The sequence below is a fragment of the Marmota marmota genome, unplaced genomic scaffold (genome assembly GCF_001458135.2).
Source record: "Marmota marmota marmota unplaced genomic scaffold, marMar, whole genome shotgun sequence".
Classification (NCBI taxonomy): Eukaryota; Metazoa; Chordata; class Mammalia; order Rodentia; family Sciuridae; genus Marmota; species Marmota marmota.
In genome coordinates, this window is record NW_026000026.1 from 29,780,690 (window position 1) to 29,805,027 (window position 24,338).

The following is a 24,338-nucleotide window of genomic DNA, read 5'->3' on the forward strand; positions in this document are numbered from 1 at the left end:
GTTGAGAAGTGCTGCAGCTCTTATTGATGTGCCATGCAGCAGACTCCAGCAGCTGACCATCAATTTATTTTTCTTTCTGGGTTCTTGTCTCCTGAACTGAAGGAATGAAATCCACAGACCAGGTTGAGTAAGTGTAAGAGTAGGATTTATTAAATAATAATAATAATAATAATAATAATAATAATGATAATCAGGAACAGAACTCTTTGTAGTACAAGTGGGCACCCTATAGTTTTCCCTCCCTCTGAGTGTGCTCATCTAGGGGTTTATATAGCACTTGGATCACTGCTATTGGTCCAAACTTATGCTAATTAGGCTTTGGGAAAGTACTAACACTATTGGTCAATTCTTGAGTCCCAAATTCCATTCAGGTAGGCCCCACTTCCATTTTCTCCTTGCAGGTCAGGAAGCAGGAGGTTGAGGTCGTTGGATGGTCTGTGCTCACAAGTTCTGGGCTGCAGTGCTGTGTAGGGCAGGCTTCTGCAGCAGGCGTCAGTACTGTGCCGAGCCTGGCCATTGAAGGGGGACTGGTTGGTGCGCGTTGGCTCGAATTGCCTCAGGCCCTCCACACCTGCATGGTGGGCTCCGCAGGCCACAGGCTGTGCTTGCTGTCCCTGCTCCAACCCATCATTACACGGCTCCACTGCTCCACCACTGTGCTGCGCTTCTCTGCAGGGGCCAGTGAGCTGTCTGCTTGGCTTGGCAGCTGGGAAGCGGTATCAGTGTGTTGGTAAGTTGTTATTCAGTTGGTCCCAGAGTTTTTGTTAGCCCAGTTAACAGTGATCAAAAAGGGTCATGATGCCCTCTGACCTCTGAAGAGGGGCAAGGATAAAGCATTCAGGTACTTCTCATAGAGATCTAGGCAGTGGGTTGCCATGGGTTTCTGTCCTGTAACCTTGAGGATCGGGATCTTTGCTGTGACGAGGCACAGGTGGCAACAGCATCATCTGGCACTTTGTGAGCCATCTGCTTTTAGGAGACTGGACCTCAGCATGTGGGGACTACTCTTCCTTTACCTGAATGACCACTGTGGGACTTGGGTATTGCACAGGTGTCAGGAGTTCCCCTGGATGCTCTATAGATTAGGGGCCAGCACCTGGTTGAGATACACAAGAAAGGTCAGGTGGTAAGAGTTGTTCCCTGAGCCCAGCATCCGACATAGCTTATGCTGGAATTGAAACACATGGTTCAGTGAGACATGCAGCTAGCACCAGTCTGAGATACACTTCCCAAAGGCTGCATGAAGGAAGACTCCAATCCTGTGCTTTTGTCTTTAAATTCCAATCATTGAGTGTAAGACTTACTCTTTGTTTGGAGCCTAGTGACTGGTGGCTCAAAACAAAAACATTGCTTGGAGCCAGACTCCTTGGGTAACGAATGAACACATGATTTAGCCTCTGTGTGCTTTAGTTTTTTTATCTGTAAAATGAGGGTATATTAATTTGCTAGGGCTACCATACCAAAATACCACAAATTGGGTTGATTGAACAACAAAAATTTATTTTCTTATTATTGTGGAAAATTAAAAGTCTGACATTGAGTTGTTCACAGAACTGGGTTGTCTGAGGTCTTTCTGGCTTGTAGCTGGCCACCCTCATCCTTTCTGCAACTTCATGTGGTCTTCCCTCTGTACATGTCTGTGTCCATATTTCCTCTTTTTAAAAATCAATTGTATTTGGAGCCACTCTAACAAACTCATTTTAACTAAATGATGTTTTCAAAGACCCTGTCTCTGAAAGCAGACACATTCTGAGTTACTGGGGTTAGGACTTCAACATATGAATTCTGGGGATGGGTGGGAGATGGACACGCACCTTAGCCCCTCGTAGGAGGATGATACTGCAATTTCTTCTTTCACAGACTTATGATGAGAAATAATTAAGTCATGCAAAATGCTCATGTCAGTGATAGAAAATTTTTCTATTATTAAAGATGTAGAAGTGATATGAAAATGAGGCAGCTGTTTTATAGATTCTCAAAGCTCTGGCTTCCTCTGGAAGTTGGCTCCTTTGAGTCCTAACAGTTCTCAGATCCCACGCCCTCCAAACCCCCTTTCCCACTGCCCCCCACCCCTCAAACCTGTCCTGCCACTTGTTTCAGGCTCAAAGACCAGGGTCCTCAGGAATTCTCTTATCCCCACAGGCACCTGACTGGGTGGCCCCCTGAAAGCCTGTGGTTCTCACAGTGTAGTCACCTGGCCAGGTAATGTAGCACACCTCTACAATCCCGGTAACTTTGGAGACTGAGGCAAGAGAATCACAAGTTCAAGGTCAGTTTCAGCAGCTTAATGAGGTGCTAAGCATTTATGAGACCCTGTCTCAAAAAATAAGAAGGGCTAGGGATGGGGCTCAGTGGTTAAGCGCCCCTGGGTTCAACCCCTGGTACGAAAAAAAAAAAGTACAGTCACCTGGAAACTTGTTAGAAAGGTGTATTCTCAGTCCCACCCCAGACCAAGGCAGAAGCACTCAACTTGCAGGTGATTCTAATGCACACTCAAATTTGGGAATGGCTGAGGAAATGAGCAGGTCCTTAGCGAAGGAATCAATTCTGCAAAACTACCACTTGGGGGCAGCATAGGCTGATTAGAAGCATCCCCTAAAGGCAAAAGACTCCCTCTGCTCTTTTGTTACCAGTCTGCAAATAGCCTAAGCCACCCCTGGGAACCTTGAACCCCATCGTGTCCCTGGTCCAGAACTCTTCAGTGTCTCCCTAAGGGCTGAGAAGCCCTGCATCTGCTGAGCGGTGTCTCCTGCCAACTGTGTTGCACACCCCCATTCTCTGTCACTTCACTGGCATCAGACTGACCTGGGTTCAAATTTCAGTCCCGCCTTTTACCATGGGGGCAAGGTGATTTGAGCAAGACACATTATCCTGAGCCTTGGTTTCCACATCCAGAAAATGGGAGTAATTAACGATGATGAAAATTGGAGATTTTGTTATAAAGAGACTTTAGCTTGGAGCCTGGCGAGAGTAGGCTCCTGGTATGTTTCCCCTTGTCACTGCCAAGCTCAATTCACTGTCAAGGAGCATAGACCCACCTCCATGCCAGGTGAACCCACCCACTCATCTTGGCAGCTGCTGGAGCATGCATGACTTGCCTGGCTTCTGGCACTCACTCTGGGACCAGAGCCATACAACTCTGCAAAGGGAAGTAATAACAGTGCCCGCCTCATGGCACTGCTGGGAAGGCCTTGTTAGTGCCCTCAGATTTTTACTGTTGGGGTGGCCCAGAACTTGCCATCTCTGTGACCCATCTATCAACAAGGAGTGACCATCTCAGAAATATTGGGAAGTGAATAAGGACACTGGACACTCCAGGGGGTCTGGCTTATATGGTGGCTCCCTCCTCTACTACTCCTGACCTCTGTGGGGCCCTCAGGTTGGCTCCTGCTTACCCCCTTTCAGACACCCCAGACACCTGAATTTGTATACAGGATGTAAGAAGACAATGGGTACCCAGCACCTTGACAGGGCAGCTAGTACTTCAGAGGCTTTCAGAGTCTGAACAATCTTGGGCTGGGAACCTAGAGGCGACAGAATCCCTTAACCTGCAGCCTGCAGGACCAGAAGATCTTGTACTTTCCTAGGAGTGTGGGCAAAGGGCACACTCTGCCTTCTGTGGGTTGATTTACCCTTGATCTTCATATTTTGCAAGAGGCTGATCCTGTCCTGGATGCAGTAGGCATTCATCAATGTGATTTGATGTAAAGAACTCCAAAACACCACCCTCCCCAACCTGAATATCTGCCCTACTGGATTGCATTGCTATGTGTGCCTGAAACTTTAGAGTTAAGCATTGCCCTCTTCCAGTTGCTCTTTAAAAGTGAGCAAATTTTTGCAGTCAGGATCTACTACATAATTTGTAGAGCCCTGTGCGAAGTGAAATGCAAGGTTTCTTGTTCAATGTTAAGAATTTGAAGATAGCAACAGTGGAACATTAAACCAAGTGTGGGGGCCCCCGAGTTGCTGCACAGGTTGCACACTTACAAAGCCGGCTCCGCCTGTCCTGTTGCCTCAGCTCTTGGTGTGATTGAGTTTGTCTCTTGGGTCTTTGCACCAATGAGGAGCCTAGGAAGCTGCTCAAGAAAGATCAAGAACACAAGGACAAAATTTGCCTCTTCACTCAACTAGATCTGTGCAACCCAGAATTCTCGGTCCAGCTGACCTTTCTCACTGGGCTTCTTTTTGGAGTCTCCTGAATATTCCTCTGGGCATTCTAAGTCCCTGGGGCCATGGAAGTTTCTTGGGCTTTTTCTGCCTGACCTGCCTGACAGGCAGGCAGCCCTTCTTAATTAGCCTCTGTGGCTGTGTTTGCCAGGCCTGCTCAGGTTGTACTTGGGAAGTGGGCTTGATCTCCTGGGGCCTTTTCTCTTTCCTGGACACCACCGGGCCTTTCGATCTGGGTCCCAGCTGCCCTGCGAGTGTTCCCCAGGCACTTTCTCCGGGCCCAGGGCTTTTCTTTCTACATCCGCTCTTGGATCTTCTCTGCTTGAGGAAGTGCCCCCAGAAGGCTAAGCTTTGTGGCTGCCCCAGTGGGCTCCCTACACTCTGGCTTCTGGCTGGAGAAAGCAATGGGAGCAGAGACTGAAAACTGAAGGGAGTGGGAGAGAGATGGGGCTCCCTTTCACCCACTGGGAATTGAGTGCAGAGGTGCTTTACCACCGCGCTACACCCCCAGCTATTTGTTATTTTCAGATGGGGATCTCACTAAGTTGCTGAGGCTGGCCTCAAATTCCTGGTCCTCCTGCTTCAAGGCATCCGAGTCACTGAGATTACAGGCATAAGCCCCCACACGCAGAGAGGTGGGGCAAGATCCCTTATAGTAAACACTGCCCCTGGCTGTGTCCATGTCCCAGGTTCCAGCTTCTTGCCAGGCAGCTCTCTCCTTACAGCTTTCTCTGCCCCTGAGTTCTGACCTTTCCTGCTAACAGCTCCCTCCCCTTGGCTGCCAGACCAGGGGTTGTCACAGAATCCAGCTGCCATGGTGATTATGCAGCCTAGGCAGTGGCTCGGGGCCCCCCACTTGGCTCAATGTTCTGTCCTCCAATGCAGGGTACTCAATCACATCCCCAGGCCTTTTCATTATTATTATTTTTTTAATTTTTATAAGTTGCTCAGGGCCTTGCTAAATTGCTTAGGCTAGGCTTGAACTTGCAAATCCTCCTGCCTCGGCCTCCCAAGTTGTTGGGATTTCAGACGTGCGCCAACACAGCAGGCCACCTTCAAATTCTTAATAATTTTAAAATAGGAAACCCTGCACTGTCATCTTACAGAGCTTTACAAATTTTGTAGCAGTTCCCAACTGCAATTTGCTAACTTTTTCAAAGATTAACTGGCAGAAGGCAATGCTTTACGCTGAGGTTACCCTGAGGTTTCAGGCGCAAACATCATGAGAGTCTGACAGGGGAGATGTTTAGGCTGCCGGTGGGGGAGATGTTTGGGGGGCCCCTTATATCCAATCCCTTTATTAAACTCTACCAGAAATATGCTGAATCTGTATCTGTTTCTTTCTGGGTCCCTGATGTAAGGATCTTTGCTCTCTGTTGAGCCCTGATCCCTAGGAATGGCCAGTTCAGGGGCCATACAGGAACTCAGGCCAGGGCCCACTCCCTGGCTCCTTGAAGAACACTCACAGGAGCACTAGCCCCTTATCCTCAGCTAATTTGTACTATGTATAAATTGTATCTTGTTTTCTCCTTTGGCTTCAGGGCCTGATAGAAGCAAGATGGTCTTATCAACCGGAGTGCTATCCCAGACAGGTTCCCTTTGACCAGGTGACTAGGTAACTAGACAAGTAAATAATTAGACAGCGAGGCAACCAGATAGACAATAAAACAACTAGGTAATCAGATAGTCAGACCTTCAGGCAGTGTTCTCTGTGGGGGGATGTCTGCTCTTTTGGGGGATTCCATTTCTACTCCCCCTTTTTCAGTAGTGATTTTCCCATGGGGAGTCTCTCTGCTCCCACCCTCTCAGCTTCCTGCTCAGGGGAGGCACCTAGGACCTAGGCCTAAGCTAGTCAGTCAATCAAGTTTAACTAAAGCTCTTCTTGGGTCTTGAGTAACCAGGATGAGGCTCTGGCTTGCTAGACCTTCATAGAGGTCTGAAGCTGGTGAAGTCTGGAGCTTCTGCCACCCTTTTAAATTCAGGACAGGTGCCGAACTGGAAGAAGGTAAGGCTGAGATATAGACAGCTATTGCTTGATCCCTGATCAAGCCATTCCTGAAGCCAGTATCCTGGAGACAGTTGTATGAAGAAATGACTTTCCTTTTTGCATAAGCCAGTTTATGTAGTGTTTATTCCTTTTAGAAGAAAGAGTCAGGACTCAGAGGAGAGCCACTGCAACTTTGTTCCAGTCGCCTGCTGTTGGATGTGAGAGGCTTCTCCCTGCTCCTAAAAGTCTTCTTGGAATGCAACCCAGAGTGGCAATCAGGATGCTGGGGCTCAAACCTCAGTCTGCTTTTAGTAAGTTGGGTCAATGGACACATCCTTCAGCTCACAGGGCAGTGGGCTTCTCAAGGTTAGCTGTGGAGAGACCTAGAGCCCTGCTTTGCCAATGAATGGGACTGAGTGTTCACACCATTCCCTCGGGGCATTTAGGGCAGGGACAGTGTTGCTCAAAGCTGGCTCTCAGCTCTAAGGACTTATTGCTCCAGGGAGAGGAGCCAGGGCTCTCCTGCTGCCCTCTTCGTCAGCAATCCCTGTTCCCATCAGGGTCTGAGCCAGGTGCTGCAGAGGCTGAGATGTCTTCTCCACTCCTGACCTCTCCTTCCTTCTCTGTGCTCCACCCTTCACCCCTGCCTGAAAGCAGTGTGCAGTGGGCAGCTGAGCACATGACTTTAACAAGGGTTTTATCAGGAAATTCCATCTGCACTCCTAACTCAGCCTTTAACCATTGGGAACTGCCTGTCTCAACTGCTTAGCCCTAGAGTTCTCAAAATTGGGCTCCAGAACCCTGGCAGCAGCATCACTTGGAAATTGGTTAGAAACGCACACTCTTGGGCCCTGCCCCAGACCTGCCCAATCAGAAACTCGGCCTGGGCCTACAAGCAACGTGTCTTGTAAGGGGATTTCAATTCCCATTCACATGTCAGAGCCATGGCTTGGAGCTGTTACTAGCACAAAAGGTACCCAGAGAGGATTGCCTGGAGCTATCTACATCCCCTTTAGCAGCAGGTGTACATTTCCCCAGCTGCTGTGGAGGAGTGTTGGCTGCTTAGCTTCCAGTTGTCCCTTCTCCCTGTGCCTAATCACTATGCCCACAAATGGACAACTATCCCCCTGGGCTCCAGTCAATGACTGATGAACATGGGGGTTTATGAGGTCCAGGTGGGAAACTGGTGTGGATTACTTTCTAGAGCCTGTCTACAAATGAGGCCCATTCTAGATTTTAGTTGCTCCAATAGCCCAGAGCTGTTGTTAGTACAACAGGTGTGAATTACTGCACAACACTCTGGTGCAAAAAATAAACAGTCACTTGGCTTGGTTTTGCAAAATTAAAATAAACCTGGCCCTAAAGCTCTGCCTGCCAGGTTGGCAGATGTCTATGCTTGGTTATCCTTCTCTGTAGGCTGGTTGGAAAGTCAGTGTCTCCTACATCCAGAAGGCTGGGGAGGCCCCTGCTTTGCAGGCCCTGGTGGCCACCAGCTGTGATTGGACCATTTTCCTCTTGGTCTCAAAGAATCAGCTCCTCTGCCCTTAGCTCAGACCTTATTGGGACCCATTTCACAGGGTGCCTAGGAAATACACACACAAAAAAATTTATCAACTCTTCTCCTTCTCCTCACTGTTCTTCCTGAGGGGGGAAAGAGGGAAAAAAAATGGGTGCTTTTTGTCCCAATAGGAAAAAAAGAAAAGAAAGAAAGGCAAGACACGAATTCCTTTCCCCAATTAATTTTTTAAAAATATTTTTTAGTTGCCAATGGATTTTTAACTTTGTTTATTTTTATGTGGTGCTGAGGATTGAACCCAGGGCCTCACACATGTTAGGCAAGCACTCTATCACTGAGCCACAACCCCAATGCCCCCCTCCCCAATTAATTTTTTGATGGATGAGTGTAACAGAGCAAATGGCAAGTGTGTCTGTATCTGTATGTCCATGTGTATGTCTGTATGTTGGTGTTGGGGTGTGTTTGCATGTTTGTGTGTGTGCATATGAATGTGTTTGTGTGTATGTGTAGGCACATTTCACATTCATATAGAGGAATATTTGTGTGTGTGTGTGTGTGTGTGTGTGTGTACAGGTATGTTTGTACATTGGCTTGGATTTCCTTATAGAGAGATTGTCACCAGGCCAGAACCCCAGAGGATGCCAGTCTCTCCTTCAGTCCCAGGCCTCACAAGTGATTGACACAGTATCCACTGCTGCCCCTGTGGAGCCCTCTGGGAACACAGAGGGTGATGCCAGGCAGGACAGTGAGATGACCTGTTTGAGCTCTAGCCACCTGCCTGTGGCATTTTAGGGTTCTGGGGTTCTGTAAGAACCTGAGCAACTATGGCCCTAAACACCCAGAATAGACTGAAGGGACACCTAGTTAAATGAAAATTAAAAAGACCAGATGGAAATACAGTAAAACATTCATAAAATTATTTTTTTCCCTGGGAGCTGTGATTTGGGTGGTCTCTATTTATGTCTTTTTGTTTATTTGCATTTTTGAAATGTACTATAATGAACAAGAAGCATGTGTGCCACGATTGAAAATGAAACCATAAGAATACTTATCAGGCCATGCACAATGGCGCACTCCTGTAATGCCAGCGGCTTGGGAGGCTGAGGCAGGAGGATCACAAGTTCAAAGCCAGCCTCAGCAATAGCAAGAATTGCACTCAGAATTGCACTAAGCAATTCAGTGAGACCCTGTCTCTAAATAAAATATACAAAATAGGGCTGGGGATGTGGCTCAGTGGTTAAGTGTCCCTGAGTTCAATCCCCAGGACCAAAAAAAAAAAAAAAGAATACTTATTAGCACTCCCATATCTGGCCCTCAAGTACCTGCTTCTTCTCCTACTCTGTCAACAAAGGAAAGCTTTTACTTCTTCAACTTTCTGCTATGACAATTCCTGGCATAAGAAAAGTGGAAAGGATAGTATGGATTCCACCTGATCAACATATACCATGCCTCACCACCTAGGTTCAAAATTGGACTTTTTTTCATATTTTATGTGTGTTAAAATAGATACTTTTTTCCTGAAACATTTAAAAGTAAATCTCAGATACCAAGATATTCTACCTCTAAATTACTTTCAAATACATCTTTTAAGAAAAAGGAAAGTCTCCTTATAACCACAATGGCATTTTACACCTAAGATACTTTATTTTACCTAATATCCAATTTCCACACTTGTCCTAAGAATATCTTTTGTAGCTGTCTATTTTTTGAACCAAGATCCAATCAAAGGCTATACTTGGTATTGTTTTTCGTCTCTCTGTCTTTGGTAGTAGAGATGGAACTCAGGGGCACTTTACCACTAAGCTATATCCCTAGCCCTTTTAATTTTTTATTTTGAGACAGGGTCTCACTAATTACTTCGGGCCTCAGTACATTGCTGAGGCTGGCCTTGAACTTGCAATCCTCCTGCCTCAGTCTCCCGAGTTGCTGGAATTACAGGTGTGTACCATTGTGCTTGGTTGTTGTGTCCCTTTAATCTCGTTTAGTCAGAAATATCCACATACAACCTTTTTTCCCCTGATGACTTTAACTTTGTGAAGAATCTAGGCTATTTCTTGTGGAATGTTGTATAATCTGGATTAATCTGTTTCCTTGTGAGATTGTTTATTTGTCTTTCTCATCTCTGAATTTTCGGTAACTTAGAAATTATCTTCAAAGATTTGGTTACTCTCAAACTTTCTCCATTTTTATGTATTGATTAGATTGAACATTTTGGGTACAAATATATGGTAGGAGGCCCAGAGCATCTGGTTATTCTGTAATGAAGCCCATGATCTCTCAGTTGAAATGTGCTTCCCTCTTTGCAACTAATAAATGGGATTTTATTTTGTCATCTTGTAAATATTTCATTTATACCAACTTTTCACCAAATGTTTTACACATCTATATATGGTTCTGGCCTGAATCAATCATTGGGGATTGAAATAATGGGGATTCTTGATTGGGTATGTAGCTCAGGAGTGGAGTATAAGGCTCTGGGTTTCATCCCCAGCACAGGAAAAAAATAAAATAAAAAATAATTATTTGGAGATGTCTTTATGGGCCTTTGGATTATTATTTTTCAGTGCAATGCAATCAGTTATAATCATTTTTAGTTTTGATGTTCAAAATACCCCAAATTTGGCCAATAGGAGTGCTCTCATGCTGGGTCACATGTATTTTTGACATGGATTGAAACCAGGGGTGCTCTACCTCTGAGCTACAACCCCAGACCCTTTTTTTTTTTTTAATTTTGAGACAGGGTCTTGCTAAGTTGCCCAGGATAGCCTTCAGTTTGTGATCCTCCTGCCTCAGCCTTCTCAGGAAGTGGGATTACAGGTGTGCACCATCCTGGTCCATATCTGTATTCCTTTGTTTATCTTATTTACCTTTTATTTTTACAATGGGAATACATTGCACATACCATTTGCACTTGAAATTTTTCTTACGTCCTGGAAGTCATTCCACATCATATATCATCCATATTCTTTTGTACAATTGTGTAGATGTTTCAGAGATTATTCAGCCAGTACTCTGTAGACGGACATATAGGTTATTTCCCATCATTTGCTGTTACAAATAGTTCTTCAGTGAAATTCTTTGTTGTTTTGTATTTGTGGTGGGGTAACTTTAGGGTAGATTCCAAGAACTGGGGTTTCTGGGTCAAAAGCCTATGTACCTTCATCAGACAGCTCTTTTTAAACCTTAATCTGATCCTGTGATAGTGACTTCCTGTGGTCAGGATTATGACCTTAGACTCTCATCCTCCCTTATCCTGACCTTGGCTCTAAGCAGTGTTCTTTACTGAGTGAGCATTCAGAGTCAACTTTCTCTATGAAGGCCATTTCCTGCATGGGGTTTCTCTGAATTGCTTCATTTGTCTAGATCTTCCGCTGATGAACGGTCTATTGCTAGCTCTACCTTTTCCATGAATGCTTCTCTGAAATTATGAAATAATGTCTTGTTCTGTTATTTAAGTCTTCATTCAGCATTTCCTGAGTAGAGTGACTCAGAGACCAAGACCCATTCAGTCCTGCTCTCTAGGAGCCCTTAGTGGGTGCTTTGGGAGGCACCAGGAGTTGGTGCTGGTAGAAGCAGAGGAGGGGCATCTCCTAGAGACTGGGGTGGTTAGGAAAAAGTATTTTAGAGCTGCAGATGATATCTGGACTGAGACCTGAAGGATGCCACGGGAGGTGCAGAGCAAGGGCAGATCATGGTTGGTGGAAGATGTCTTGGACCAGATTTTCAATGTTAAAAAAATTTCTCTTCCCACATATTCAAAAAAATTGTTTGAATAGAGTACTGAATGGAAAATAGATTGCAAAAGGACATGGGGATTATGTAGGAACTATTACAGCCTCCAGAAGCTAATTGAAGTCCAAACTTAAGTAGATGGATATGAGGATTACTAGGGAGGCACATCTACAGGGTCTGGTTATTTACTAGACATGGTTGAATGAGCTGGGGGATCTGTCAACACTTTATAAAACATCCAAGTTTTTAGTTTGATTATCTGGATTAAAACTAGTTCCTTCACTGAATCAGATAATTAAAAAAAAAGAAATTGGATTTTACAGGTGGGTGGGGGAAATGGGTTTCCTTTTACTGAAGTTTGTTTGAAGTGCCTGGGGTTCATTCAAGTGGAGACTTGTAAGAGGGAGTTTATATGAGAGGTCAGAGGGCTCATCTAGACTGAAGATGGTAGATTTATGGTTGATTAGTATATGATGGCAAGAGAAGCCCCTTCTAGAAGAGAGTGTGGCTTGAGAGAAGTCAACCAAGCCCCCAAACTCAGAGGAACCATCACATTTATGAGTTTCCTGGAAGAAAGAGATCCAGAAGAAGCATCCAGAGAGGTGAGAGGAAAGCCAGGGAGCTGGTGCTAAAGAAATTGAGAACACTTCTAAGGAAGGAGGAAACGGCCGGCGAGTCAAATGATCCCTCAGGAGGATGTACAAAGGTCCACAGAGGACGGAATCATTAAAGAACAGTTTCAGTGAAGTGATGGGGACAGAAACAAGATTCCAAGGGCTTGGGTGATAAGCAGAGCACAAGGCTTGGAGATACCCATCAGAGGTTGCTCTATAAGAAATAGGAAGGAGTTGAGAAGGAGGGATGGAAGGAGGGAGGAAGGAAGAGCCCTATGAAGTGGGTCTGCCATTTTCCAATTTTCCATTGTCCCTCAGTATCCAGCTAGGAAGGAGGAAGGCTTCGATGGGACCTAGGGGTGGAGGAGGAATGTGGCAACTGCCAAATAAACACACCATCCAGGGAAGGCAGCCAAAGCTCGGCCCAGAATATCTGAACCGGAACTCATCTTCCTTCTGCAGCAGGAAGTGGAGTTGGGAGCTGAGTTAACTGTGGAATTTCCGAGGTTGGAGGATGTTCATGGCAAAACTTTTTATTTATTTATTTTTTCATTGATGAAAAAAGAGCTGGAATTAAGTGATCCCCTCCAAGTATTCCCTCCCACAAAGGAAATGCTTAATTTAGCCTTATGTTCACAGTTAAAAAAAAAATCTCTCTGAGGTTTGAAGGTTTCTTCTGGGTTGTTTGTTACCCTCTAACATGGCAGGATGTTAAATTCAGACTCTTTGTGTCTTGATTTCAGCTGAGAGCCTCAGAGAATTAGTGGCCCCATTCTAACCTCACTATCAAGAGGAAGTCCTTGTAGACCACTGTGGGGAATGTGGAAAGAGGTTTTGAAAACCAGTTCTGGAAATCTTAGATGGCCCAACCCGCTGGTCCATAAAATTTGCTGGTGAGTCAAAAAAAGAGTTGAAAATCAAACCAGGCATGGTGTTGCACGCCTCTATCCCAGCAACTTGGGAGGCTGAGGATCGCAAGTTCGAGGCCAGCCTTAGCAACTTAGGCTCTGAGCAATTTAGTGAGACCCTGTCTGAAATTAAACTTAAAAAAGGCCCAAGGACTTAGTTTAGCAGTAAAACTCCCCTGAGTTCAATCTCCAGTATAAAAAAAAATTAGAGAAAATTTCTTTAGAGGCATTTGTGTTATGAGTCTATCATAGACTCCTGGGGTGATAGACGTCCCCCCTCACTTAGGGCAAAATGAGAGGTGCTTCCATGATACCACATACAGAAAAACTCTTATTCTGTCCCCAGGGGAGATGATCCTAAGTCCTATCAGATGCTAGCTCAAAGCCTAGGGTTTATGGATGATGTGTGACTTTTTACATGAGGGCTAGATAAACTTCTCTGTGTTCAATGGCCTATAAACGAAGTCAAGTTATCTGGCTTGCACTACATACAAGGATTTGTGAAAATACAATGCTGGGGTGAAAATAAGATAACTACAACCAAAGCATCTCATTTGACCAGTGGGAGAGTGGGAAACCTGCAGAGTGGTGGGTGGTCCACAGCTATGGTCAAGCCCATGGATGGGCAGTATTCATGAAACTCTGAGGATGGACTGAATTCTTTGGTCTCCCTCTTGGTCCTGCTCATTTCTTTGACCTGGTGGCACTGTCACTTAGAGGTTTAATTCTTCTCAATTTAAATTTGAAATGCATGCTCTTCCTGGGTTCTGTGTAGCTTTCAGCCTGGCACAGGTTTGGAGGACCAGGATCACCTTACAGGTTGCATACAGGCTTAGAATGTCTTTAGTAACCCAGCCTCTTCAACCCCTTAAAAGGCTTCAGGGGTAATTATTCACATGGTTTGATGTTTAATCTCACCCAAAGATAATCTTTTTTAATTTTAATTTTTTTTTACCATATGAAAACTTATAACTTTCCCTTGTTGTTCTCTATACTGCAACAGTCTCCTTTTTCAGCTTACTGATGGCTCCTTGAGGGTATATGAAGTAATTGACTTGGATGTGAAGGCAACAGCTGTATCCTCCCTCCCTCCCTTCCTTCCTTCCTTCCTTCCTTCCTTCCTTCCTTCCTTCCTTCCTTCCTTCCTTCCTTCCTTCCTTCCTTCCTTCCTNCAGCTGCTGGGATTACAGGTGTGAGCCATTGCGCCTGCAACAGCTGGATTCTGAGCTTCAGGTGCTGACCGCACCCCTCTTATAAGTCTTGACAAGACCTTGGGGTCTCAACTTTTGCTTAGGATGTCTTTTTCAAGTCATATCTTAGAGACACCCAGGTACTTGAAATGATGGCCACTGTAGTGGACTGTTAGAAAGGTTACTAAATAATATCCCATCTCTCCCACTTTCTTTTATTTTATAGCAATAGAAGTTTTCCTGGGAGTTTAATTGATCAGCTCTGATCTTTCTTCCCAGCTTCCCCTCTGGCTAGTTGTGGCCCTATATACTGGTCAATGGGCTATTAGTGGAAGTGATGTGTACAGTTCCTTGGTTGTTTTCTTAAAAAGAGGTTGGTTTACCAGTATTCATTCTAGTTTAGCCTTCATTTCTACAATGATTTATTTCAAATTATTTTTTGAATACTATCTCTTGATTTCTAAATTTTCCTTTTCTGGTTTATATTGTTATTTCAGAGCTTACATAAATTTCCTAATGTCTTTTAGCTCATTTTGTTAGAGTAGGTGATGTTTTAAAGTCTGGTTTGTGGACATGGCTTTCGGGCTTGTGTTCATTGTCATCGTGATGTTATTTTCCTCTGTATTCTCTTTTTTTCCTTATAGTAATGTTGTATAGTATCTGGCCTTGATTATTTGCTCTGACTTATTTCTTTGTCAAGTTAGTTTTCTTGAACTTTTAGAAGGAAACTGGCCAGATGAGGTAAATAGAGGACACTGGGGGTCCTTGCCTTATTCCAGAATTTGAAGGGTAAACATTTAATGTTTATCTACTAAGTTTTTATTTTCTGGCATTGGGAATTGAGCCCAGGGCCTTGTACATGCTAGGCAAGTACTCTATCACTGAGCTACATCCCTAACTCTTTTTATTTTATTTTGAGACAGGATCTTATTAAGTAGCCCAAGTTGGCCTTGAACTTGTGATCCTCCTGCACCAGTGTCCCAAGTAGCTGGATTACAAGTGTGGGCCACCACATGTAGTTTCAGTATTTTTTTTTTTTGTAAGGTATGGTGATTATCTTTCTCCAGGTTTAGGAAATTCCATTCTGTTTCTAGATACCTAAGAATTTTTATCATTAATAGGCATGAATTTAAACAAATTTTCTTTATTTGATTATCTCGTATATTTAAATGCTTTAAAAATGTGTATATATAGTATGTTTTAAAGGTGAACCATTTCTTGATTCTGGAGATAAATCTAATTACGGTATGATGTGTTATTGCTTTGAATACATTACTGGGTACAGTATTTTGTTTTGAATGTTATGTTTCTAATTGATGTTGGTCTGTGAATTTTCTTTCTCATTTCATTTTTGTTTGGTTTGAGGATCAAGGTTTTTCAAGCCTCATTATTGAATTGGGGCATATTATCTTCTTATTTTCTGGAATGTTTTGTATGAGATTAAAATGAACTATAACATGAGTGCTTTGAAGACACTGCTATAAAACCATCAGAACTTGTTATGCACAGTGGTGGATGCCTGTGATCCCAGCTACTTTGGATGCTGAGCTCAGGGTCAGCCTGGGGAACCTTGTGAGACCCTGTCTCAAAATGAAAAATAAAAAGGGGGCTGTGGATGTAGCCTAGCAGTAAAGCATCCTGGGTTCAATTCCCAGAATAGGAAAAACAAACAAACAAAACCCATCAGTTTTTTTTTTTTTTTTTTTGGTGGGTGGGGGAGGGAGGTACTGGGGATTGAACCCTGGGATACTGAGCTACATCCCATTTTTAAAAAAATTTAAATTTTGAGACAGGATCTTTCTAAATTGCTGAGAGTCTTGCTAAGTTGCTGAGGCTGCCCTTGAACTCAGGATCCTCTTGCTTCAGCTTCCATAGTCCTGAGATTACAGGTGTGCACTATCATACCTGTCAGAACTTATTTTTTTAATGAGTAGATTTTTAAATTCCTGAATAAATTTTTCAAATGATTATACAATTATTTGGCTTTTCTGTTTCTTGAGTCATTTTTGATAGATGTATTATTCTAAAAATTTTCTTGATGAAATTATCTAGATGAAACATCTAAGTTTTAAGTTCAGTGGCAACATGTCATTCATAGTTTATAGTTGCTTATAGTTTAAATTTCTGGGTTTTTCTATCATTATGCAACCATTTCATTTTTAATATTGTTAGTTTGTGCCTTTTTTGTTTTATATTTTATGTGTATTTAATTTCTAAATCTGCCTTCTTTGGATTTATTCTATAATTGGTTCTCTCATGTCTAATATTGGCAACTTTGCTCAATAATTTTCAACTTTTTGTAATTATGATGCTTATTTCTTGCTCTTGGTTGCTGATTGCCCCATGGTTTATTATGTGGTAATTTTTTGTAAATATTATGTATGTACTGGAGAAGAATGATTTTTTTTTTTTTTTGGCTTGGAACATTGGTCTTTTAGGTCAAGGTTACTATCCCGATTGTTCAAATCACCTATATTTCTCCCCATGCCAAATACTTGGTTGTTGTTGAGTTAAATTCCCAGCACCATTTCATCCAAGGCCTCTCTCCCTTTTCCAAGCTGATAAATTTTCCTACCTACCAAGACCTGGATCAGATGAACACATGCGACCTTTCTCTCCTCCATCTCAAATTTCTACTCCATATCCATCTGAGAGTACAAGCTGACCTCTGAGCACCTCAGGGTGTTTGCATTTTCTTATAGAAAATAATTGTAAATATTTTTTAACAGTATAATAAGCTCACCAAAAGAATAGTGACTTGGTATAATGACAAGACACTAGTAACCCTGGACATTTCGGGGCTATTTGATGACTAACCACTTGAGATTGTGGGAAAAACTACTCTGAAAGGCTACATGCTGATGATCCCAACTATAGAATATTCTGGAAAAGGCAAACCTAGAGAAAGTAAAAAGAACCAGTGGCTACACAGGGTTTGGGAGGAGGAAGAGATGAATAGCTGGAGCATAGAATACTTTAGGGGCAGTAAGACTATTATTCTGGATGATACTATAATTGTGGATATATGACATTTTACATTTGTCAGAACCCATAATGTGAACAACATCAGGATGAATTCTAATGTAGACTATGGGCTATCGTTAATAATGCATCCATATGGGCCCCAATGAGTACCACAATTAGGCAAAATATTAAAAATAAGGAAGATTAGGAGGGAGGTCAGGGGGTATATGATACTTCTCTGTACTTTTTATTCAATTTTTCTGTATAACCCAAAGCTGCTCAAAAAATATTCATTTTAAAAAAGTGATACAGAAGAGTTTAACTTTTTTGTTGTTGTTGTTGTTGTTCAAGAGATTGAAGCCAGGGGCGCTTAGCCTCAGAGCGACCTCCCCAATCCTTTTATTTTTTTAATTTTGAGACAGGGTCTCACTAAGTTGCTGAGGGTGGCCTCAAACTCACAATCCTCCTGCCTCAGCCTTCAGACTATTCAGGATGTGGTTAGATCAAGATAGTGATCAAGGCTGTAGATTGAGCAGATGCCATACTGGAGTCATGAGGCTAGAGAGAGTGCAGGGAAGGGAAGGTAACTGGGACCAAGATGAGCCTCCTCATTCAGAGGAGAAGTTTTCAGGGAGGCAGGAGAGAAACCAGGAGATCAACACGCCAAGAGCAGAAAGCCTCCCCAGTAGGAGGCAGTGGTCAAGTGTAGCGAAGGCTTCCAAAGGACCGAGAGGTGAGGACCACTGGATTTGACAACCTGATAGTTGCCAGAGTTCCAGCAGAGTGCTCTGGGGGTGAGACTAAACTATCTCAATTTCTTACAAGATCTCCACGTGATCTTCACACAGGTGAAAAACATTGAATTAGGGGAACAGAGATCAGGACATTTGGATGATCTGCAAGTCTAGGGGAGAATGGCTGCCACTCTAGCAGAAGTTCCTAGTGCTACCAGCTCTGGGAATTCTTTCTCTCTTAATTTGTAATAGATCTACAAGCCAATCCTGGAATTTACCAAGTATGGAGTGCTATTTATAGGAACTCTAAATCTAAGAAGGGGGTATTTTGCAAAATAAATAACATTTCCAAATGTATCTATTTGTATATGTTTTGAGTCTGAATCTCAATATTGAGTTTCATAAATCTCGATCCTCACTCTTATCCACAGGAAGGCCTCTGGACTCTCCTCTCTCTCAGCAGGTCACCTCTTCCAGCGTTGCCACAAGGACCTTCTTGAGGTCTTTTTCATCTTTCCACACAGTGGGATTCTGGCTTTTAGTTCTGTTGGGAAATAGGAATGAACTAGCCATTCTATGTGTGGAGTTGTTTGCTTCTCAGCTAAAATAAAGACAAGAATGAGTCAGCCTGTTCTAACCTCTGGGATCTCCCAGTCGTCCCAGTGACTCAGAGGATGGTCTGTTAATGGATAACTGCTTCTCCCAGGAAGTTGGTAGCCCCAGCCTCCCCCTACCTGTCACCAGCCCTGATGTGCTCCCATCAACGAAGATAAGGGGAGGTAAATCAAGGAAGATCAGCTAAAAGTGGTCCAAGAAAGAGGATGGGAGTCAAAAGATTCAAGATGCTAAATTTGTTTCTCATTTGTTGGTGGCCTCAATTAGACCAACAAAGGGCTCTGTGTCCCTACATGAAAATGGAGAAATCATAAAAACTATAGAGAGATTCAGAAGGCATCCAAAAGGGTGAGGTTAATTCTCTCTGGAATAAGTCTGGATGGAGACACATTTTGGAACTTTTCTGTGCAAAAGGAAGAATGCACAGGGGGATGGTTTTATCTTTGAGGATTTTTAGGATAAGCTGTGGTCTGAGCAAGGTTTGGTGGAGGGTAGAAGAAGATGGAGAGACCTCCATGAGATAAGGGGTAGGTTCAGAATCGAGGGCTGGGGCAGGAGGTCACATGTAAGGAGGGCTGGCCAGTAGCAGGGGCTGGAGTGACCAGTGAAAGGCAGGGGAGGTTGACAAGTAGGGACACCTGGGGGGCGGTTACCTCTGGGGACATCGAGCACTTGGTGGAAACCCAGAATCCTAAGACCTTGGTTTTGGCACTTGTAAGTTGTGGGCTGTGGTTTTCTTCTGTCTACTTCATGGCTTCTCTGCCTCATTCTCTTTGTTCTTCTTTGTTCATTCCCTCCCCCTTTTCTCTCTTGCTCCTTCTCTTCTCCATCAGGAAGCAGTGAAGATAGCCCTTGCGTGGGTTGAGTGCTTCCTGTTTAGATGGTATGTGGCATCTGCTTCTGGATCAGCCATCAGCCCATCCTGTTTACTTATTTCTGACACAGAAGGTTGTGGTCAGAAAACCCGTCCACTATGGCTCCTGCAGGGGGAAGACAGGGGCCGGGACACTGACATAATGGGCATACACACTCCTGCCATGGCCAGGTCTGTCTGGCTCACCAGAGCCAAGGAGGTCCAGGGTTCTCCATGTTTCCATGTCTGGGACAGTCTTCAGGGCCAAGTTTGTCTCTTGTGGTGCTGACATCAGTGGCCCAGCATGGCTCAAGGGTCAGAAAAAATGTCCTGAGTTAAGTTGGTTCACAGTGTGCAGCTCTTTGAAGGGTGGGGGACATCTCTGAATCTAGAAAGGGTGTGCCTAGAGGGAGCATCTGGTTCAGTGCTCCTATTTTGCACTGGGGAGGAAGGCAAGGGGCTTAAGGAATCAGTACCTTTTCCACATTCTCTCTCTGCTCTGCTTCCCCTGTCTGAGCCTCTCCTTAATTCATGTGATTTGCGACATACTCCTTGTTTGGTTTTCTTGGTTTTCTGTGCAATGGCTACTGTCCAGGGTTGGGCTGCAGGTGGATGAAGTTTTCTGAATTGGTGATATGGATGAGGTAGGAAGCAGGTGTGTGGGATAACAGATGCGGGTAGTGATGGACATTTAAATAGAGCCATAGGGAGACCTAAGGCAAAAAAGATGGTGTTCTGTTTTCAAAGTGTTCTTAAACTTTGAGATAAGGACCTGAACATAACAAAAAGTGTCAAATAAAAAACTGGGATATGAGCAAACCCACATAAGTAGAAAGTCTAGTTACAGGGCCACTGATGTTCTGATGAAGTTCTTGGAATTCCCTAGGCCAACTGGAGATTTCCAGGCACCTGATCTCCTGGCCTGATTGCATACCAAGAACGAAGATGAAATGCCAGATACCTCTGGTTTCTTCTAGGCAGGAGAATCTGTTCCATGCCTCTCTCCTGGTTCCCTTGGTGGGAGAGCAAAACATATACCCAAGCCTGCTGCAGTGGTTGGTATGATTTTGCAAGGAGTGTTATTTTTGAGACAGCAAAATAACAATAAATAAATAAATAAATAAAAAGGGTTGGGGATGTGACTCAGTGGTAAAGTGCCCCTGGGTTCAATCCCTAGTACACCACTTCCAAACAAAAGTATTCCTGGGGGCTCCTGCTTTGCGGTAGGTTATCTGCAAAGGTGGTATAAAGGATTCCTTCTATGTTTGTGTGCATATTTGTTATGGGGTGTATTGTTCTTCCCTTGAAAACATAGTGGTGTAGTAATCCCCCATACCTCAGAGTCTGATTATACTTGGAAATAGCATTTTTTACAGAGGGGATTAAGTTAAAATGAAGTCAGTAGGGTGAGCCTTAATTCAATGTGACCGGTTTCCTTATAAGAAGAGGAAACTTGAGAGCTAGAGACATGGAGAATATCATGTGAAGATGACAGCAGAGACCAGGGTAATGCTGAGGAATACCATAGATTGCTAGAAACCCCTCAGAAGCTAGGAGAGAGGCGTGGAACAGATTCTTTTTCCTAGAAGGCACCAACCCTACAAACACCTTGATCTTGGACTTCTGCCCTCCAGAACTGTAATAAGTTTCTGTTGTTTAGGCCATCAAATCTGTGGTATGAGGTCCCTAGGAAATATGCAGCTCCACTTTTTTCTATCAATAGGTGGACTTGATTTACCCTCCTTTTGAATCTGGGCTGGGCTTGTGACTTTCTTTAGCCATAGAACATGGTCAAAATCATGACTTGGCAGATCTGGGCCTAGGTCTTAAGATGCTTGGTAGATTCCTTTGTCATCTTCCAGGAAACCAAACTGCCATGTTGTAAGGAAGTCTGAAGTCTGGGCCATCCTGCTTGAGAGGTCCTATGGAGAAAGAAGTCACTTTAATTCCAACCCCAGACAAATTTCCATCGGATGTCCCTAATCAACATCATTTATAGCATAACTGTCCAGCTGGGTCTGGTCAACCCAAAGAATTGTGAGAAATAAGTAGCAAAAGGCAACTGAAACATGCATTTCATTTATTGGCAAGTGGTTTAGCACCTCTGCCACTATTGCCACTAAAGTCAGATACCTCCATTTTCTCTCTTTCTAGACTCCTCCTGGTGGTTTCTGGGTGGTGCCTGGTTCCTTATGTCGCTCACTTCCACATGCAAATTTTCGATGATGCATATCATTGGCAGGGCTTGGATGTTGCCAGCATCATCAGAAGACTGGAAAAGAGAGTTTCTGACTTGGAGTACAAGTGGGAAGAAGGATTCATGAAATGGAAAGTTCCCCAAACACAGAAGAATGTTCAAAAAGTATTGGTACCCATGAAACATAATGAAGGTCTTCAACAATAGGCAATACTTTTTGGAGGGAATTTCCTGTGTGTGCTTGGTACATAGCTCTGGGTCCATTCACCATCTAATGGTAAACAATGCCCTGAAATCTCTCTCAGTTCCAGTCCACATGGTTTAGATGGGATTGACTTTAGGATGGGTATGCCATTCAATCTGAAAGTCACAACCTCAGTGATTGGTTTGTAGATGGTACATGAACCGATCAGAGCCAACTTGGTATAATTTGGCTTTTTGCCAAGAGAAATGAGGACTTGGGCTGTGAGAATCACAGCTAATTTACAGCTATAAGGAGCAGAAATGGAGAGATGGGGAAGAGAATATCAAGTCTTGATAATTTTTGAGTCTCTGGGTCCCTGAATCAGTCATACTATTGGAATTTTCCATTATATGAGCACATAAATTTCCTGTTTGCTTACACCAAATTAATTCGTTTCCTATCATTCACAATCCATCCAATCCATATTAATAATCTTATTTAATATAATAACTCTTTGGAATAGGTGCCATTTATTAAACTTTCAGGTGGGCTACAATGGAGGCAGAATTCAAACCCCAGAATCTAACCCTGAAAATTCACTCACCAAAGTTTATTCTGGCAGGGTATGGTGGAGCACTCCCAGCAGATTGGAAGGAGGAAGCAGGAGTATCATGAGTTCAAAGCCAGCCTCAGCAACTTAGTGAGGCCCTAAGCAACTCAGCAAGACCCCATCTCTAAAGAAAATACAAAAAAGGGCTGGGGATGTGACTCAGTGGTTAAGTGCCCGTGGGTTCAATCCCCAGTACCACAAAACAAAACAAAAAAACTCTGTTTATTCTGCTCTCCATGGTGACAGGGAAGAATTCATGGTGGAGGGGGATGTTTAACCTGACATGTAACTCCAAAGGGGTATAGGAGTTTGTGGGGAGTGGTGGGGAGAAGGAGCTTCCAGGTGAAGGGAACAGCTATAAAGAGCAGAAATGGAGAGATGGGGAAGGCCTTTCTGCTGAGAAGAAACCTCATCTGAAATTGAGTTATCCCTGATATGAAGCCTGTCCCCAAGTGGTTCCCTCTTGCAGTGGAGCATCAAACCTCATTTCTGCAGAGCCACCCTCTTGGCTTCAAGCATTCTGATCTGTACTCTGCCCTTGGGCTTGTTCCTTGGTATGTTCCCCCAAGACTAAGATGCAGTCGGGATAGGGACCCGTTTCCATCAAAGGCTTGTGTTCCTTGGATGGGTGTCTGGCAGTCCAGGGTTAAATAGGATGAAATTTTCAAACAAATGTTCCCCTCCATTAAACTAGGAAGAGTAAATCTATAGGAAAGCAGTGCTTGCAGAATCTCAAATAGAAAACAAATAATTTCAAAATAATTCTGATTTTTTAAAGGAAAAACAAGTGAGCCACATATTTATCATTTGCTTTAGCTTTTATTAAGTCGGTCTTCTAGCACTGAGTCACAGTAAAAAATACTTTTTCATTCATATATGATTTTTTTGATGGGGGAGGATCCTGGGGATTGAACTCAGGAATTGAACCACTGAGCTACATCTCCCCCCCCCAACCTTTTAAAAATTTGAAACACACTCTAAGTTGCTGAGGCTGACCTCAAACTTGTGATCCTCCTATCTCAACCTCCAGAGACGCTGGTCTTAACAGACATGCAACACCAGGCCCAGTAAAAGATACTTTCTTAAAAAGGTCGTCACTTCTGCTCACAGTCCTGGCCTGTGAAAGGACAAGCTGGGATTTGAGTGCCAGCCCACCCATCTTCGATTGTTTAGAGTTCGAGACTGATGCGTGGCAGTTTTCCAAGGCGGTGGAGGGGTGGGATGGAGGGTTGAGGTCAGAGGCGGCCCTTGGAAACTAGCCTTCTGACTCCAGTTAAGATCCCTTGCAGGGCCACAGTAGTGAAAGTAGAACCCGGAGGGAGGAGAGGCGTACCCTCATCTTCAAAGGTCGGTTCCTAATTCCTTGGGTTAACCAAGGTAGGTGTCCTGGCTCTGATGGTCTCCCCGCAGACGGCCTAGACTTTGCGTTACGCCTTGCACGAGGCTGGGCCGGCTACTTTTTCTTTGGGGATGAGTGAGTAAGTTGGAGCTATGCTTGAACCAAGGGGTGTGAGCCCAGGTGGCAGCGCGGGACGAAGTAGCGGCACCTCAATCCTTGGCTTCAGTGGCCTTCGACTTCCCCGCCCCCGGAGGGGCGGGCCGGGGGCGGAGCTCGGAGCGTCCCTGCCCGGAGGCGGAGCAGAGGGCCGGCCCGAGCGGACCGGGCGGGGTGGGCCGGGGACTCGAGGCGGAGCGGGGCCCCACACAGGCCGCGGCGGCTGGCTCGGGCCCCTACGGTCCCAGCGGCGGCTGGAGGAGGAAGCCAGACGGCTGGCGGAGGAGGGGAGGCGGAGAAGGCCGAGGCCACTAATCGAAGACTCACTTCCCCGGGCTCAGCAGGGAAAGGTACCGAGCACCCGCTCCCCGGCCCGGCCCCCAATCTCCGCCTGGCGTTGGCAGGGGCTGTGGCCGCTGCGGGAGGGTGAGGGGCCCGGAGCGGCTCCCTAGGATTCTGTCGGCCCGGAGCTCCGGTGGCCAGCGGGGCGCACTGAATGAGGGCTGGGGTGCGCTGCGTCCCTGGAGGCTTGGCGGAGAGCGGTGGGCGCCGCGCCCCTGGCTCCGAGATGG

At 44.5% G+C, this 24,338-nt stretch overlaps 1 protein-coding gene across 3 annotated transcripts in view; it reads left to right on the forward strand.

The window, feature by feature from the left end:
• The first annotated feature begins 23,747 nt into the window (after nucleotides 1–23,747).
• Nucleotides 23,748–24,338, forward strand: part of Smox (spermine oxidase) — a 37,737-nt gene continuing 37,146 nt past the window's right edge. Inside the window, exon 1 of one of the 3 annotated variants that reach the window (XM_048811268.1) lies at nucleotides 23,748–24,116. In XM_048811268.1, coding sequence (XP_048667225.1) covers nucleotides 23,763–24,116 — 354 coding nt within the window. In that variant the 5' untranslated portion in view covers nucleotides 23,748–23,762. The remainder of the gene's footprint in view (nucleotides 24,117–24,338) is intronic. The other 2 variants (XM_015482621.2, XM_048811271.1) reach the window with 2 other exon arrangements.